The sequence below is a fragment of the Apostichopus japonicus genome, chromosome 9 (assembly GCF_037975245.1).
Source record: "Apostichopus japonicus isolate 1M-3 chromosome 9, ASM3797524v1, whole genome shotgun sequence".
Lineage (NCBI taxonomy): Eukaryota > Metazoa > Echinodermata > Holothuroidea > Aspidochirotida > Stichopodidae > Apostichopus > Apostichopus japonicus.
The window spans coordinates 1,479,585-1,494,384 of NC_092569.1; the positions used below are offsets into that span (position 1 = coordinate 1,479,585).

The 14,800-nt window shown below is 37.5% G+C and overlaps 1 protein-coding gene across 2 annotated transcripts in view; it reads left to right on the forward strand.

Moving 5' to 3' along the window:
- LOC139973054 (uncharacterized) overlaps positions 1-9,473 on the forward strand; it is a 42,605-nt gene extending 33,132 nt beyond the window's left edge. For both annotated transcript variants that reach the window (XM_071979420.1, XM_071979421.1), the window contains one exon: positions 5,554-9,473. In XM_071979420.1, coding sequence (XP_071835521.1) covers positions 5,554-6,667 — 1,114 coding nt within the window. In that variant the 3' untranslated portion in view covers positions 6,668-9,473. The remainder of the gene's footprint in view (positions 1-5,553) is intronic.
- Positions 9,474-14,800: the final 5,327 nt, after the last annotated feature.

Below are 14,800 nucleotides of genomic sequence, written 5' to 3' on the forward strand. Positions count from 1 at the left end.
CGTCATTTAATATGGAATTTAAATGAATAAAACTCCGTCTTATGCCACTTTTGTCTCGAGAGAAGCGTCTAGTGGGTGCTGGTAATCCGTTCTACGTATCCTGAGAGAAATTTGAAAACTCTCATATTTGGCCCAAATTTGACGATTTTGTAAGGCTATACCCTTATGATTTTGTCGGATTTTGGCCAAAATCACGACTTTTTTAATTCTTCCCAAAATTGTACCTGAGGTGTGTGGCGTCCCTTTGGATTCCTTTCCAGGTGACAAGAGTAGTATAAACACTCATATTTTGGTGGAAAAATGAAAATTAAAAACCATATCTCGACGTCATTTAATATGGAATTTAAATGAATAAAACTCCGTCTTATGCCACTTTTGTCTCGAGAGAAGCGTCTAGTGGGTGCTGGTAATCCGTTCTACGTATCCTGAGAGAAATTTGAAAACTCTCATATTTGGCCCAAATTTGACGATTTTGTAAGGCTATACCCTTATGATTTTGTCGGATTTTGGCCAAAATCACGACTTTTTTAATTCTTCTCAAAATTGTACCTGAGGTGTGTGGCGTCCCTTGGATTCCTTTCCAGGTGACAAGAGTAGTATAAACACTCATATTTTGGTGGAAAAATGAAAATTAAAAACCATATCTCGAGGTCATTTAATATGGAATTTAAATGAGTAAAACTTCGTCTTATGCTACTTTTGTCTCGAGAGAAGCGTCTAGTGGGTGCTGGTAGTCCGTTCTACGTATCCTGAGAGAAATTTGAAAACTCTCATTTTTGGCCCAAATTTGACGATTTTGTAAGACTATACCCTTATGATTTTGTCGGATTTTGGCCAAAATCACGACTTTTTTAATTCTTCCCAAAATTGTACCTGAGGTTTGTGGCGCCCTTTGGATTTCTTTCCAGGTGACAAGAGTAGTATAAACACTCATATTTTGGTGGAAAAATGAAAATTAAAAACCATATCTCGACGTCATTTAATATGATATTTAAATGAGTAAAACTTCGTCTCATGCCACTTTTGTCTCGAGAGAAGCGTCTAGTGGGTGTTGGTAGTCCGTTCTACGTATCCTGAGAGAAATTTGAAAACTTTCATTTTTGGCCCAAATATGACGATTTTGTAAGGCTATATACCCTTATGATTTTGTCGGATTTTGGCCAAAATCCCGACTTTTTTAATTCTTCCCAAAATTGTACCTGAGGTATTTGGCGTCCCTTTGGATTCCTTTCCAGGTGACAAGAGTAGTATAAACACTCATATTTTGGTGGAAAAATGAAAATTAAAAACCATATCTCGACGTCATTTAATATGGAATTTAAATGAGTAAAACTTCGTCTTATGCCACTTTTGTCTCGAGAGAAGCGTCTAGTGGGTGCTGGTAATCCGTTCTACGTATCCTGAGAGAAATTTGAAAACTCTCATATTTGGCCCAAATTTGACGATTTTGTAAGACTATACCCTTATGATTTTGTCGGATTTTGGCCAAAATCACGACTTTTTTAATTCTTCCCAAAATTGTACCTCGGATGTGTGGCGCCCTTTGGATTCCTTTCCAGGTGACAAGAGTAGTATAAACACTCATATTTTGGTGGAAAAATGAAAATTAAAAACCATATCTCGACGTCATTTAATATGGAATTTAAATGAGTAAAACTTCGTCTTATGCCACTTTTGTCTCGAGAGAAGCGTGTAGTGGGTGCTGGTAATCCGTTCTACGTATCCTGAGAGAAATTTGAAAACTCTCATATTTGGCCCAAATTTGACGATTTTGTAAGACTATACCCTTATGATTTTGTCGGATTTTGGCCAAAATCACGACTTTTTTAATTCTTCCCAAAATTGTACCTCGGATGTGTGGCGCCCTTTGGATTCCTTTCCAGGTGACAAGAGTAGTATAAACACTCATATTTTGGTGGAAAAATGAAAATTAAAAACCATATCTCGACGTCATTTAATATGGAATTTAAATGAGAAAAACTTCGTCTTATGCCACTTTTGTCTCGAGAGAAGCGTCTAGTGGGTGCTGGTAGTCCGTTCTACGTATCCTGAGAGAAATTTGAAAACTTTCATTTTTGGCCCAAATATGACGATTTTGTAAGGCTATACCCTTATGATTTTGTCGGATTTTTTCCAAAATCACGACTTTTTTAATTCTTCCCAAAATTGTACCTGAGGTGTGTGGCGTCCCTTTGGATTCCTTTCCAGGTGACAAGAGTAGTATAAACACTCATATTTTGGTGGAAAAATGAAAATGAAAACCATATCTCGACGTCATTTAATATGGAATTTAAATGACTAAAACTTCGTCTTATGCCACTTTTGTCTCGAGAGAAGCGTCTAGTGGGTGCTGGTAATCCGTTCTACGTATCCTGAGAGAAATTTGAAAACTCTCATATTTGGCCCAAATTTGACGATTTTGTAAGACTATACCCTTATGATTTTGTCGGATTTTGGCCAAAATCACGACTTTTTTAATTCTTCTCAAAATTGTACCTGAGGTGTGTGGCGTCCTTTGGATTCCTTTCCAGGTGACAAGAGTAGTATAAACACTCATATTTTGGTGGAAAAATGAAAATTAAAAACCATTTCTCGACGTCATTTAATATGGATTTTAAATGAGTAAAACTTCCGTCTTATGCCACTTTTGTCTCGAGAGAAGCGTCTAGTGGGTGCTGGTAGTCCGTTCTACGTATCCTGAGAGATATTTGAAAACTTTCATTTTTGGCCCAAATATGACGATTTTGTAAGGCTATACCCTTATGATTTTGTCGGATTTTGGCCAAAATCACGACTTTTTTAATTCTTCTCAAAATTGTACCTGAGGTGTGTGGCGTCCCTTTGGATTCCTTTCCAGGTGACAAGAGTAGTATAAACACTCATATTTTGGTGGAAAAATGAAAATTAAAAACCATATCTCGACGTCATTTAATATGGAATTTAAATGAATAAAACTCCGTCTTATGCCACTTTTGTCTCGAGAGAAGCGTCTAGTGGGTGCTGGTAATCCGTTCTACGTATCCTGAGAGAAATTTGAAAACTCTCATATTTGGCCCAAATTTGACGATTTTGTAAGGCTATACCCTTATGATTTTGTCGGATTTTGGCCAAAATCACGACTTTTTTAATTCTTCCCAAAATTGTACCTGAGGTGTGTGGCGTCCCTTTGGATTCCTTTCCAGGTGACAAGAGTAGTATAAACACTCATATTTTGGTGGAAAAATGAAAATTAAAAACCATATCTCGACGTCATTTAATATGGAATTTAAATGAATAAAACTCCGTCTTATGCCACTTTTGTCTCGAGAGAAGCGTCTAGTGGGTGCTGGTAATCCGTTCTACGTATCCTGAGAGAAATTTGAAAACTCTCATATTTGGCCCAAATTTGACGATTTTGTAAGGCTATACCCTTATGATTTTGTCGGATTTTGGCCAAAATCACGACTTTTTTAATTCTTCTCAAAATTGTACCTGAGGTGTGTGGCGTCCCTTGGATTCCTTTCCAGGTGACAAGAGTAGTATAAACACTCATATTTTGGTGGAAAAATGAAAATTAAAAACCATATCTCGAGGTCATTTAATATGGAATTTAAATGAGTAAAACTTCGTCTTATGCTACTTTTGTCTCGAGAGAAGCGTCTAGTGGGTGCTGGTAGTCCGTTCTACGTATCCTGAGAGAAATTTGAAAACTCTCATTTTTGGCCCAAATTTGACGATTTTGTAAGACTATACCCTTATGATTTTGTCGGATTTTGGCCAAAATCACGACTTTTTTAATTCTTCCCAAAATTGTACCTGAGGTTTGTGGCGCCCTTTGGATTTCTTTCCAGGTGACAAGAGTAGTATAAACACTCATATTTTGGTGGAAAAATGAAAATTAAAAACCATATCTCGAGGTCATTTAATATGGAATTTAAATGAGTAAAACTTCGTCTTATGCTACTTTTGTCTCGAGAGAAGCGTCTAGTGGGTGCTGGTAGTCCGTTCTACGTATCCTGAGAGATATTTGAAAACTCTCATTTTTGGCCCAAATTTGACGATTTTGTAAGACTATACCCTTATGATTTTGTCGGATTTTGGCCAAAATCACGACTTTTTTAATTCTTCTCAAAATTGTACCTGAGGTTTGTGGCGCCCTTTGGATTCCTTTCCAGGTGACAAGAGTAGTATAAACACTCATATTTTGGTGGGAAAATGAAAATGAAAACCATATCTCGACGTCATTTAATATGGAATTTAAATGAATAAAACTTCGTCTCATGCCACTTTTGTCTCGAGAGAAGCGTCTAGTGGGTGCTGGTAATCCGTTCTACGTATCCTGAGAGAAATTTGAAAACTCTCATATTTGGCCCAAATTTGACGATTTTGTAAGACTATACCCTTATGATTTTGTCGGATTTTGGCCAAAATCCCGACTTTTTTAATTCTTCTCAAAATTGTACCTGAGGTGTGTGGCGTCCCTTGGATTCCTTTTCCAGGTGACAAGAGTAGTATAAACACTCATATTTTGGTGGAAAAATGAAAATTAAAAACCATATCTCGACGTCATTTAATATGGAATTTAAATGAGTAAAACTTCGTCTTATGCTACTTTTGTCTCGAGAGAAGCGTCTAGTGGGTGCTGGTAGTCCGTTCTACGTATCCTGAGAGAAATTTGAAAACTCTCATTTTTGGCCCAAATTTGACGATTTTGTAAGACTTATGATTTTGTCGGATTATGATTTTGTCGGATTTTGGCCAAAATCACGACTTTTTTAATTCTTCCCAAAATTGTACCTGAGGTTTGTGGCGCCCTTTGGATTCCTTTCCAGGTGACAAGAGTAGTATAAACACTCATATTTTGGTGGGAAAATGAAAATGAAAACCATATCTCGACGTCATTTAATATGGAATTTAAATGAATAAAACTCCGTCTCATGCCACTTTTGTCTCGAGAGAAGCGTCTAGTGGGTGCTGGTAGTCCGTTCTACGTATCCTGAGAGAAATTTGAAAACTTTCATTTTTGGCCCAAATATGACGATTTTGTAAGGCTATACCCTTATGATTTTGTCGGATTTTGGCCAAAATCACGACTTTTTTAATTCTTCCCAAAATTGTACCTGAGGTGTGTGGCGCCCTTTGGATTCTTTTCCAGGTGACAAGAGTAGTATAAACACTCATATTTTGGTGGAAAAATGAAAATTAAAAACCATATCTCGACGTCATTTAATATGGAATTTAAATGAGTAAAACTTCGTCTTATGCCACTTTTGTCTCGAGAGAAGCGTCTAGTGGGTGCTGGTAGTCCGTTCTACGTATCCTGAGAGAAATTTGAAAACTTTCATTTTTGGCCCAAATATAACGATTTTGAAAGTTCTTCGGCCCGGATTTCGGCCAAAATCACCATATCAGTCTCAATGGGCACATACCATTTTATAGATACTTTCCAAAAGATAATAATAATTAATACATAAAATAAAATGAAAGACAAAAGTACAAGCAGCTTGCGGCATCACAATATGTATTGTCTTTATGTTGTCTTCTAAATTGCTCTCAATTTGTCCTCATTAACAGATTGTCTTCTCAATCACCGGAGAGAAGAAATCGTAATACGGAAGATGTAGAAGATCAGAACAATGGAAACATTGGATTGGTAATAGGATCGCATACTCCAGACGACACAGATCCACGGTACGCTACACCTGACAGAAACAGTGTGATTCCTCTTGTCGACATAAATAGGTCTTCTGCTGCTGTTGGAAACGGTGGTGACGATCTCTACGAAGATAGCAAATCGATGGACAGTAGCGATATCCGTACAACTGAGACGGTCTCGAGGATTAACAGTTTTAAAGGAGAAAATCTGATTTACGAAGATGTAGATTCAGTAACGAGCAATGAAGAGGGAAAATTTAAAAATGGCGTCACGGATAAGCTTAGGCTTGAAAACGGTGATGACCATCTATACGAAGATAGCAAATCGATGGACAGTCGCGGTATCCGTACAACTGAGACAGTCTCGAGAATTAACAGTTTTAAAGGAGAAAATCTGAATTATGAAGATGTAGATTCAGTAACGAGCAATGAAGAGAAAATATCTAAAAATGGCGTCACGGATAAGCTCAGGCTTGAAAACGGTGATGACCATCTCTACGAAGATAGCAAATCGATGGACAGTCGCGGTATCCGTACAACTGAGACAGTCTCGAGAATTAACAGTTTTAAAGGAGAAAATCTGAATTATGAAGATGTAGATTCAGTAACGAGCAATGAAGAGAAAATATCTAAAAATGGCGTCACAGATAAGCTCAGGCTTGAAAGTATTAACCTTGAAAGGTCTGCTTCGATCCAGTCGCGGAAATTACCGATTAAACCAGACCCAGAGGATGCCGGAGGATCTGGGCAAAATAAGAATTATTACGAAATAAAGAATCGAAACTACGATGAAGTCAGCCTTCCAGACAACGCTGAGAGCTCATCTAATGTAGATGTGAATGACGTCACTGGTGCCAGCCAATCAAATGCCACAGAAATGGTTTACAATGATTTGTACGAGAGTGGAAGTCCAACTAACAAGGATATGGTCTATAACTGTGCATATGAGCAAAGTGGGCGTGAAAATAACGAAGACATGGACGATATGGAACCTAAGGAAAATCTAGATATCTATGATGATATCGATTCGTAAATGAGACAAGTTGACTCAGTGCTTGCGATATAACCACGTCCAACAAATATAGTACTGTAAATACTTCAAATAAGAGCGATTTGGGTGATCTACCGCGGTATACATAGTAAATGGCTCACCCAAACTTAAACCTGTTTCAGCTCCGCATCAGATGCAACCAATGGCAAAAAGGGGATTAAAAAAAAAGGAATAAATGTTATCCTAATTGATGACGAAAGTTTTATCTAATCGATCCAGGCGAGCAATGGTGAATATTTGATTGGGTGGTGCTCTATTACATGTGTGGTGATCATCCCAATGTTGCCAGAGGGGTGAATCGAGACAGAGAGAGGTGGAAGTAGACGCTGCGGAGAGATAGGTAGAGTGGTTGAGAGACGTAGGTGTGTAGAAAGGTCCTTGGCTCTATTCGTGTACCCAATGTTACTGGTCTGAAAGAATGCTCGAGAGTACAGAGGTGAGAGACGGGGTGTGGTGGGAAGTAGGTAAAGGATGTACTTCATATATGAGGCCTACAACAAAGAAAATGAAAACGTTGTTACACAATGTGACGTTACTCTTTGAGATCACAGAAGTCTTCTTTTGCTCATACTGTTAGGCTGGACTGACCTCTGTGGTAGACTTTGTATTCCAGTCACTTTGTTAGATGGATCAGTTAAAGGGTTCTTTCCACCCTCAAATGAAGAAAACAGAAGAGAAAAGAAGAAGAAAAATCTAAAACCACTGTAAAAACATATCAAAATTAATGTTCTAGTTAGAGATATCCTATAAGTACATGTTATAACTGAACGGTCGGTTCTGTCACACAAGTACATTGACCTCGGAATAAACCGTTTGGACAACACATATGGTGGCGACAGTTGAGTCCAACTTTGAATAATTATAGACTTTCCTGATTGAAATCATTTGAGTTCCTGTCCTGTATGCGATAAAAGACAGGTGAAGGCCACGTCAAAAGTTTAGGTTTAAACCAAGTAATCGGTGTCAACTAGCAGGTTTGTAATATGACTACATGCAAAAACCAGGCCAGTAGCCAGGTTTGGATTTTGTGAAGGGGCGGGTGGCGAGGGTGGGTGCTGGCTGATTACCGTGGAAGGTGTTCCTTCCCCTGGGGGAATGGTTAGATGCAAAATAGTGCTATCACCTACGTCATGTTAAGTAAAGTTGTGTTGTACAAAAACTCATTTTTAGCGTATGATAGTGAATGACGGCCATTGGATATCTGAAAATAGTGGGGACGAGGCCCACTCCCCCACCCACCGCCCACGGCGCTTGTCACGGCATCAGCATCAGTACAATACAATGTGAGGACGAGTACAAATTGACGAGTACTCGCACAAATAATAATTCTATAGAATAAGAGTTACAGACGCACCAAAAGTCTAGTGAGAACTAGTGAAGGTGGACCCTGACGTGATTTAGCATGCGTCTTTTACTTTAAATGATATTTGCCTGTAAGTATACTGTACATAGCGATGCAAGTTTAAAATATCGTTCCAAATAGCACTTAACTTGCACAGACATAAATAAGGAATAAATTAATTAATCGTTTGGAGACCTGTTCGATTTTTTTCAACTAATAGTAATTCATCACCAATATAGATTTGGCTGTGATAAAATAATGCGCTGTCGAATAGCCATTACATGCTAGTCCAGGTGTCCTCAATCATTTTATCTTCTAGAGGGCCAGAGAAACCCCCTCCCCCCTCCTCCTTTCCTAGACAAAAGACATTGGTTTGAATAAAGTATTTAAGGGGCAGACACAATAAAATTCTCAATATACCTAGATTGAGTACTCGAGTGGGGGAGGGGGCTGAGGGGGCGAAATCTTTCACGGGTTGGATTTTGCTCAAGGGCCGCCGGAAGAGAATCTCTTGCATATGGTTTATTTCTCGTGCATATTCAATAGGAAAAATCTTTTTCTAAGTAAATATATATATATATCTTGTAAGATTACTTAACGTAGGCCTATACACATATAGGTATAGACATCTTTAGGTAGGTCAACATTATAAGTTCTAGTTAAATTAGAAGAAAAATGCAGCTTTCAGTTTCGTTTTGAGAATAATATTGCCAATAAACGTGCTTATTGTTATTATACTACTTGTTATGGTTTTTTTTTCCATCTTGTAACTTCACATCTTTGAAACTTCACTAACCTCTTTAACAGTTTATGGTCCGCAAAGTGCTGTCATCATTTCCGGTAAACTTCTATTTTTGGTTTATGTTTTTCTTATATTGGTCATTCCGTACAACAAGATTATTAGAAGTTCGACATTATGAAATTATTTTCCCAAGTGTAAGCCCGGCGTACGTGGTCATTTTTAATTAAAATAGATTACATACAAGAACAGTGCGTATGGTGTGATAAACAGTCGATAGCCTACCCTCTCTTTGCATTTTGAGCTTAGACATATAACATTACAATTATTTAATTTTATTTATTTAGAAAACTTGAAATAAAATGTAAGAAATATGACACTTTGAAAGCTGAAAACATTTTCGGGAGAGTCGGGTGGAGGGTTGGGTAAGGTTGTTTAGTTACACATCGTGGATCATTGCTTTTATATATATACTTTCTATAACCTTCTTCGTTAAGTTTATTAGCATTATTCCAGATACGCTAGAAAGTCAAGTAACAAATTATATATGAAATGACGAGGACTTAATAATTAGATTTTTACTTGAAACCTTCAAAACAGTTTACATTGCAAACTGAGTTAAATTTGAATTGTTTAATTTCATTACTCTTCCATATCTGTAAGTAAATTTAAGGCTTGGAACTTCAATAAAAGTACCTTTAAAATCATCAAGGAGTTCTAGCACTTATTGGTTTAAGGGATACTACTTGAAGAATATAATAATAGTTTAAGAATATCCACCCAAGATAAAGCCTTAGTGGTGAATATAAAAAATTAATCCGTCATCCACAGTCCCGTTGCGTCGAGACATTAACCAATGTGATTATGACGCACGGCTTCACGCCATGTGAAGTATCACAAAATGTCGTAATATTAATGATAGTTGTGCGCATGCGTGGTATTGTGCGGGTGTCACCTTGAAAACACAACCAGATGGTTTTGAAATCGACAGGGGTTGTATCGAAATCATCCTTTAAACACTTTTGCGGAAAACAAACAAAAGAGTACTTTTGTTTGAAGAAAATAAGATGATCCAATCTCAAACCCGACAGTCTATACATAAAACGTCATATCAGGAATCCGTGAAGAATCTTCCCTCACTCGCGGAGATATCCCTACCTAAGAGAGAGGGGATGTTGTAACAGGTGCTTGTAGTAGCTGTCTAGTGTGTTAGTACATATTTGATTATTAAACCCGGCAACCGAAATACTCAAATAGTACAGTCAAGCTCTTGTTATATCTTCCTGTATTGCAATAGTTCTCTACAGTACCCGTCATAACTTATTAAAACCCCTTGACTCGTGATTTAGCCGTCAATTACCAGCTATAATCTACATAATTAAAACAGGAAACTGACAATATTGTCGACAAACCCCAACGAGGTTACTCGAGAGTTTACAGAACGTACAAAACATCGTCAACCTATAGCTACGTACTAACAAACCACGCCTATATTAGGCGCGTACTAAAATAAACCCCGCCTTCCCGCATTGAAGGCAGCGACTTCGAGTGAGTATAGTATACTCACAAACCACGCCCACAATAGCGACGTATTTCTAAACCACGCCACGCTATGAGAGTACGCAGGTATAGATAAACGGTTGCTCGCGTACATAGAAACAAATCAGTTGTAATATAGTACTTGGAACGTGAACATCATCTTCATATTACGCGGAGAATCACAGTCATTTGTGTGATTTACAGCTACATTTTGTGACGAACGGTCAGTGTTTGTCAATGACGTTTCTCCATTAATCACGGTGAGTGTTCATCTCTTATGCAAATGCAATGTATGTGCATTAACTTCCATCGTCTTTTTAAAAAATTATCTTCGCAGTGTTTGCTTGTTTGTTTACAAATTATTCCGTTTACTGCATGATTTATAAGCTTATTATACTCAAGGGGAAAAATAAAATAGCATTTTAATAACTAGGAATAGGGCAAAGAAATGTATGGCCGGAACGAGATTTGAACCAGCGACATCTGGATTACAAACCCTGGGCTCTACCATTCTTTCGAGCGAGCCAGTCCTTAGTGGGTGGCGATCCCTAAATCCCTATATAACCATTTCTTTTCTAGGGTTTCAGTAAGAAGCCACTGTAACTTGCAAACCGTGTAATCAGGGATCACGCCCCAGTTTCATTCGATTCAACACAGAAAGTGATTTTACGAGAAATTCCTGTTTTTTTTATATATGTAATTATATAAGTATATGAATAACAGAAATGTGACTGGAAAATGATAGACAATAGAAAAAGAGCCTGGCAAGGAAATTTATGTCCAGAAAGTACTTCGAACCAGTGACCTCTGGATCTAATAACTTTTGAACTATTTGAAATTCTCAGGTTTGTTGACAGACCTTATAGTCCCAGCAATATGATTGCAACCAAACCGACACTTTTCTCCTTCGTAGTAAAGTGACAAGAACTATTTTGCGGCCCTTGTCTATAATTTAATTTTACTTTCTAATTTGGTGGAAGTAATTTCGGTATACTTTGTTCTTACTGCGTTTGAAATACAAATAACAAAAATGTCATATTTCTTTAATTAATTAAAAACAAAAAGAACGCTAAAGTCTCATGACGTCATCGTGAACTAATAGCTATGCTATTGCACTAGTAAATTCGAAAATCGCGGATAGAAAATCCATAATTCATTGGTAATAGCCTATCATTCGTGTTCGCTTTCAATCAGTAATTTATTATCGTTAGCTCCAATAGATACCCCCAAAAAATGCTTATTATTACTATAAGAATATAACGCAAACTGTCTGAAATATTTTTTCAGAGTTTCATTCAAATTTATAATTAAATATATCACACAATTCAAGGCTTCAGAATATCAAACCAAACCAAACAAAGAATAAACAAACTGATCCATATTCACAGTTTGTCCCGTTGCGTAATTAATTACTTAAAAATAACCCTAGACGTCAAATTTTTTGTTGCTCAAGCAAATGTCGTTCTTTAATTTAAAACAAAGCATCTAAGTTTGTTATTTTGTTCGCATATATAGATGAATTGCTCAACGTATATTATAAGAAATTTGAACGGATGTTTGATTTCATCTATCATTAGACCCCCCCCCCCCCATTCCCTCGCCCTCTCCAGAAAGGGAATTGTTCTCCCGAGTTTATGGTGGCATCACGAAGTATTACAAGATGTACTCCTTCAAAAGATATGAATAATTTTCATTTTATTTTTTTTTATCTCATCGACGGAACACGCGACGAAGATAGAAGTTGGAAAAGGCAGCACCTGGTTGTGCTTCATTGATTTTTTCTTTAACCTTGGACTTTTCTATACACTTCAAGCACTTATAGCCCAATGCTAGATATACAATCACCCCATCAACTCAAACCCACCACCACCCCACCCCCATCACCACATCGCCCATATGTGTTTAAACCTGGCTTGCGAATATCGAAACCGAGGCGTTCAACGTTTGATTTAGCGAATTCATGTTGCGAATAAAGAGTTTCATATATGTATCGATCAAATTAAACATTTGATACTGATTGTTGAATGGTTGAGATTGTTCGCCGTAAAGATTGACCTCCTTCACAATCAGTTCTTACCTTTTATTTATGAAGGAGATGCGTCTCTATGGTAAACAGGAAGTTATGGTAAACAGGAAGTTACCATAATAACTCTGGAATTAGAGCCAATTTAAAAATTGTCGATATCAGGTCGGTTTGTGATTAAACCGTAAACGGTAAAGACATTTGTAATTCCTCCTGTATCCACAATGTACATCAGCTGAGGGTAAAATAGTACACATCCATTTTATGACGTCACTTGCCAGGAAATGTATAGTCGGTAATGTGTCTATGTATGTATATTAGATCCTCATGCAAGCAGGAACTCGCGAAGAAGCCTCGTTGGCTTATTAAAGCCGCAAGCTGACTGAAGTCAGTCTCTGACATTCATATTTAACGTCCATAATTATGAATTGTTAATTGTCAACAACTCTGTAACTGGACGACATACATTGATCTGGGAGTGACTCGAACCGGGGACCTTATGATTGAAAGGCACCGGCGTTAACCACTGAGCAAACACTCCAATAAATTTCTTGGTTGACAAGTCAACATAATAACTTGTCAGAGACCCGTGTAATATCATTAACATACTATGATGATTTCCTCCTTATGCATCTCGGTGCGACCAGATGACTTGTTAGGCTATGAGCCTTCACTATTTACAAACCCTTTGATTTGGAGTTGAGTTGAGTACTTGTCGCAGTTTTCTGTGCCACTGTAAAACTGTATATGTGTGTAAAGTGGTCTCGGTGCATTTTGATAATAAAGTAAAATTGTCTTAAATAATTGCAACACAAAAGTAAACTATTACTATACAAATATTGTAATATATAGCACATATACAATACACATATATTAAACCATCGAAGTAAAATTCGATAAAGTAGCTATGATCTTAAAAAAATTGCTATATATTTTGTCAACACTGCAATATCACCCTTGTTAGATCTGTGTGTATAATGGATACCTCAATATGGCAAAAACTGTACTCTGAATTTATGCAATGAGCCATATTAGTAGAATTGTAGATTTTTGCGTCATAAAATCCTTTTCATTGAATTCTCTTTTCAGATGGCAGTAATTGGTATTTTCATAATTTACTAAAGTCCGGAAAACTTTCCCTGAATACCCAAAGATGTCAAACTACGAGCGTTCAGACTTTGCAGAGAATCATTCCCAATTGAAAGGCAAACATTTTAAAAAGTCTGAGGAGAAAAAGCCCTGTAAGAGGAAGAATAAAACTAGCGGGAAAGATGGAGCCAGACAGTGCGAAGCGTATATGTACGTGGACCTTTTCCCTAATTTAAGGATGAAGAGAGATATCCAAGAAGCCAAAAGAAATTTGAGGAAAGTTGGCTTATCCAGTAGCGCCGAGTCTGTCGTCGAAAAACAGAAAGAGTTAAAGAAGACACTCTGTAAAATTGATTCGATTTCACACGAATCTGTTCATTCAACCAAAGAAGTTGAAAGTACCAGAAGCAGGGAGAGGTTTAAACATGCTCTGACAAGATGGATGCAACACATCGGAAAAACCTCATCGAAGCAACAAAGAGAAAAACAGGAAGTGAGGCACGAAAGGTTATCGAATAGGTACTGCTCCTTAAATGACGTCACAGATGTCAGTGACGTCACTAATTCCAGAATTTGCATAAAGAAGCATGGATACGATGTTCTGCATAGGTGGAACCCGTTGGCTATGAATGATCATAACAATGGTTACGAAGAATTGAACACACCTAGTCATGCGTCGGGTGGTACAAACGATTTGCGATATGGTATCTTATGCAAATCAGAATGGCAAGGGGCGTGGCCTGTTACCACAGACAGACCAATTAGAAAGACTAATGGATTGATTTCTGCATCTAAAGCTTAATAAAGCCATAAAGTGACCTTACAGTCTTTAATTGTTAAACAATCTTGTCGCGAAAACTCCGTATTATTAATGCATATGTTGAATAATCGGATAAACGTTGTTGGTATATGTTAAACGGTGTCAGATATTCGAAGGGGCGAGTTCTGTTTTTACAGGCTCTTTGACATGATTTGGCTTAGACTGAAAGAAGATTGTACCTTCATTTTGCCTCAATCTTTGAAAACAGTACTCAGCAGGCATGGTGCTTTTGTATGTGATCACGTGTTTGCAACCCTTGCAGATGAAAGATGACGTCATGGTCACGTTGAACCATAGCGCTGGTCATTTTTGGATGACTTTATGTCTCAAACAGCATGCAAACGGCTAGATGCCATTAGAAAGAAATTGAATTAAATGTTTAAAATATAGCAAAACAAGAGATAAATTTTAATGTTCCAAGGAAGGAATCGAATAGTATGTAGTTCACTATGCATTACAACTCACAACCTGCTCTTCGGTTATTGGAAAGTACATCCATCAAATCAGGACTGTTTATTGTTTTAATTTCATGCCCAAGTATATGCACGCCACCCCTTCTAATC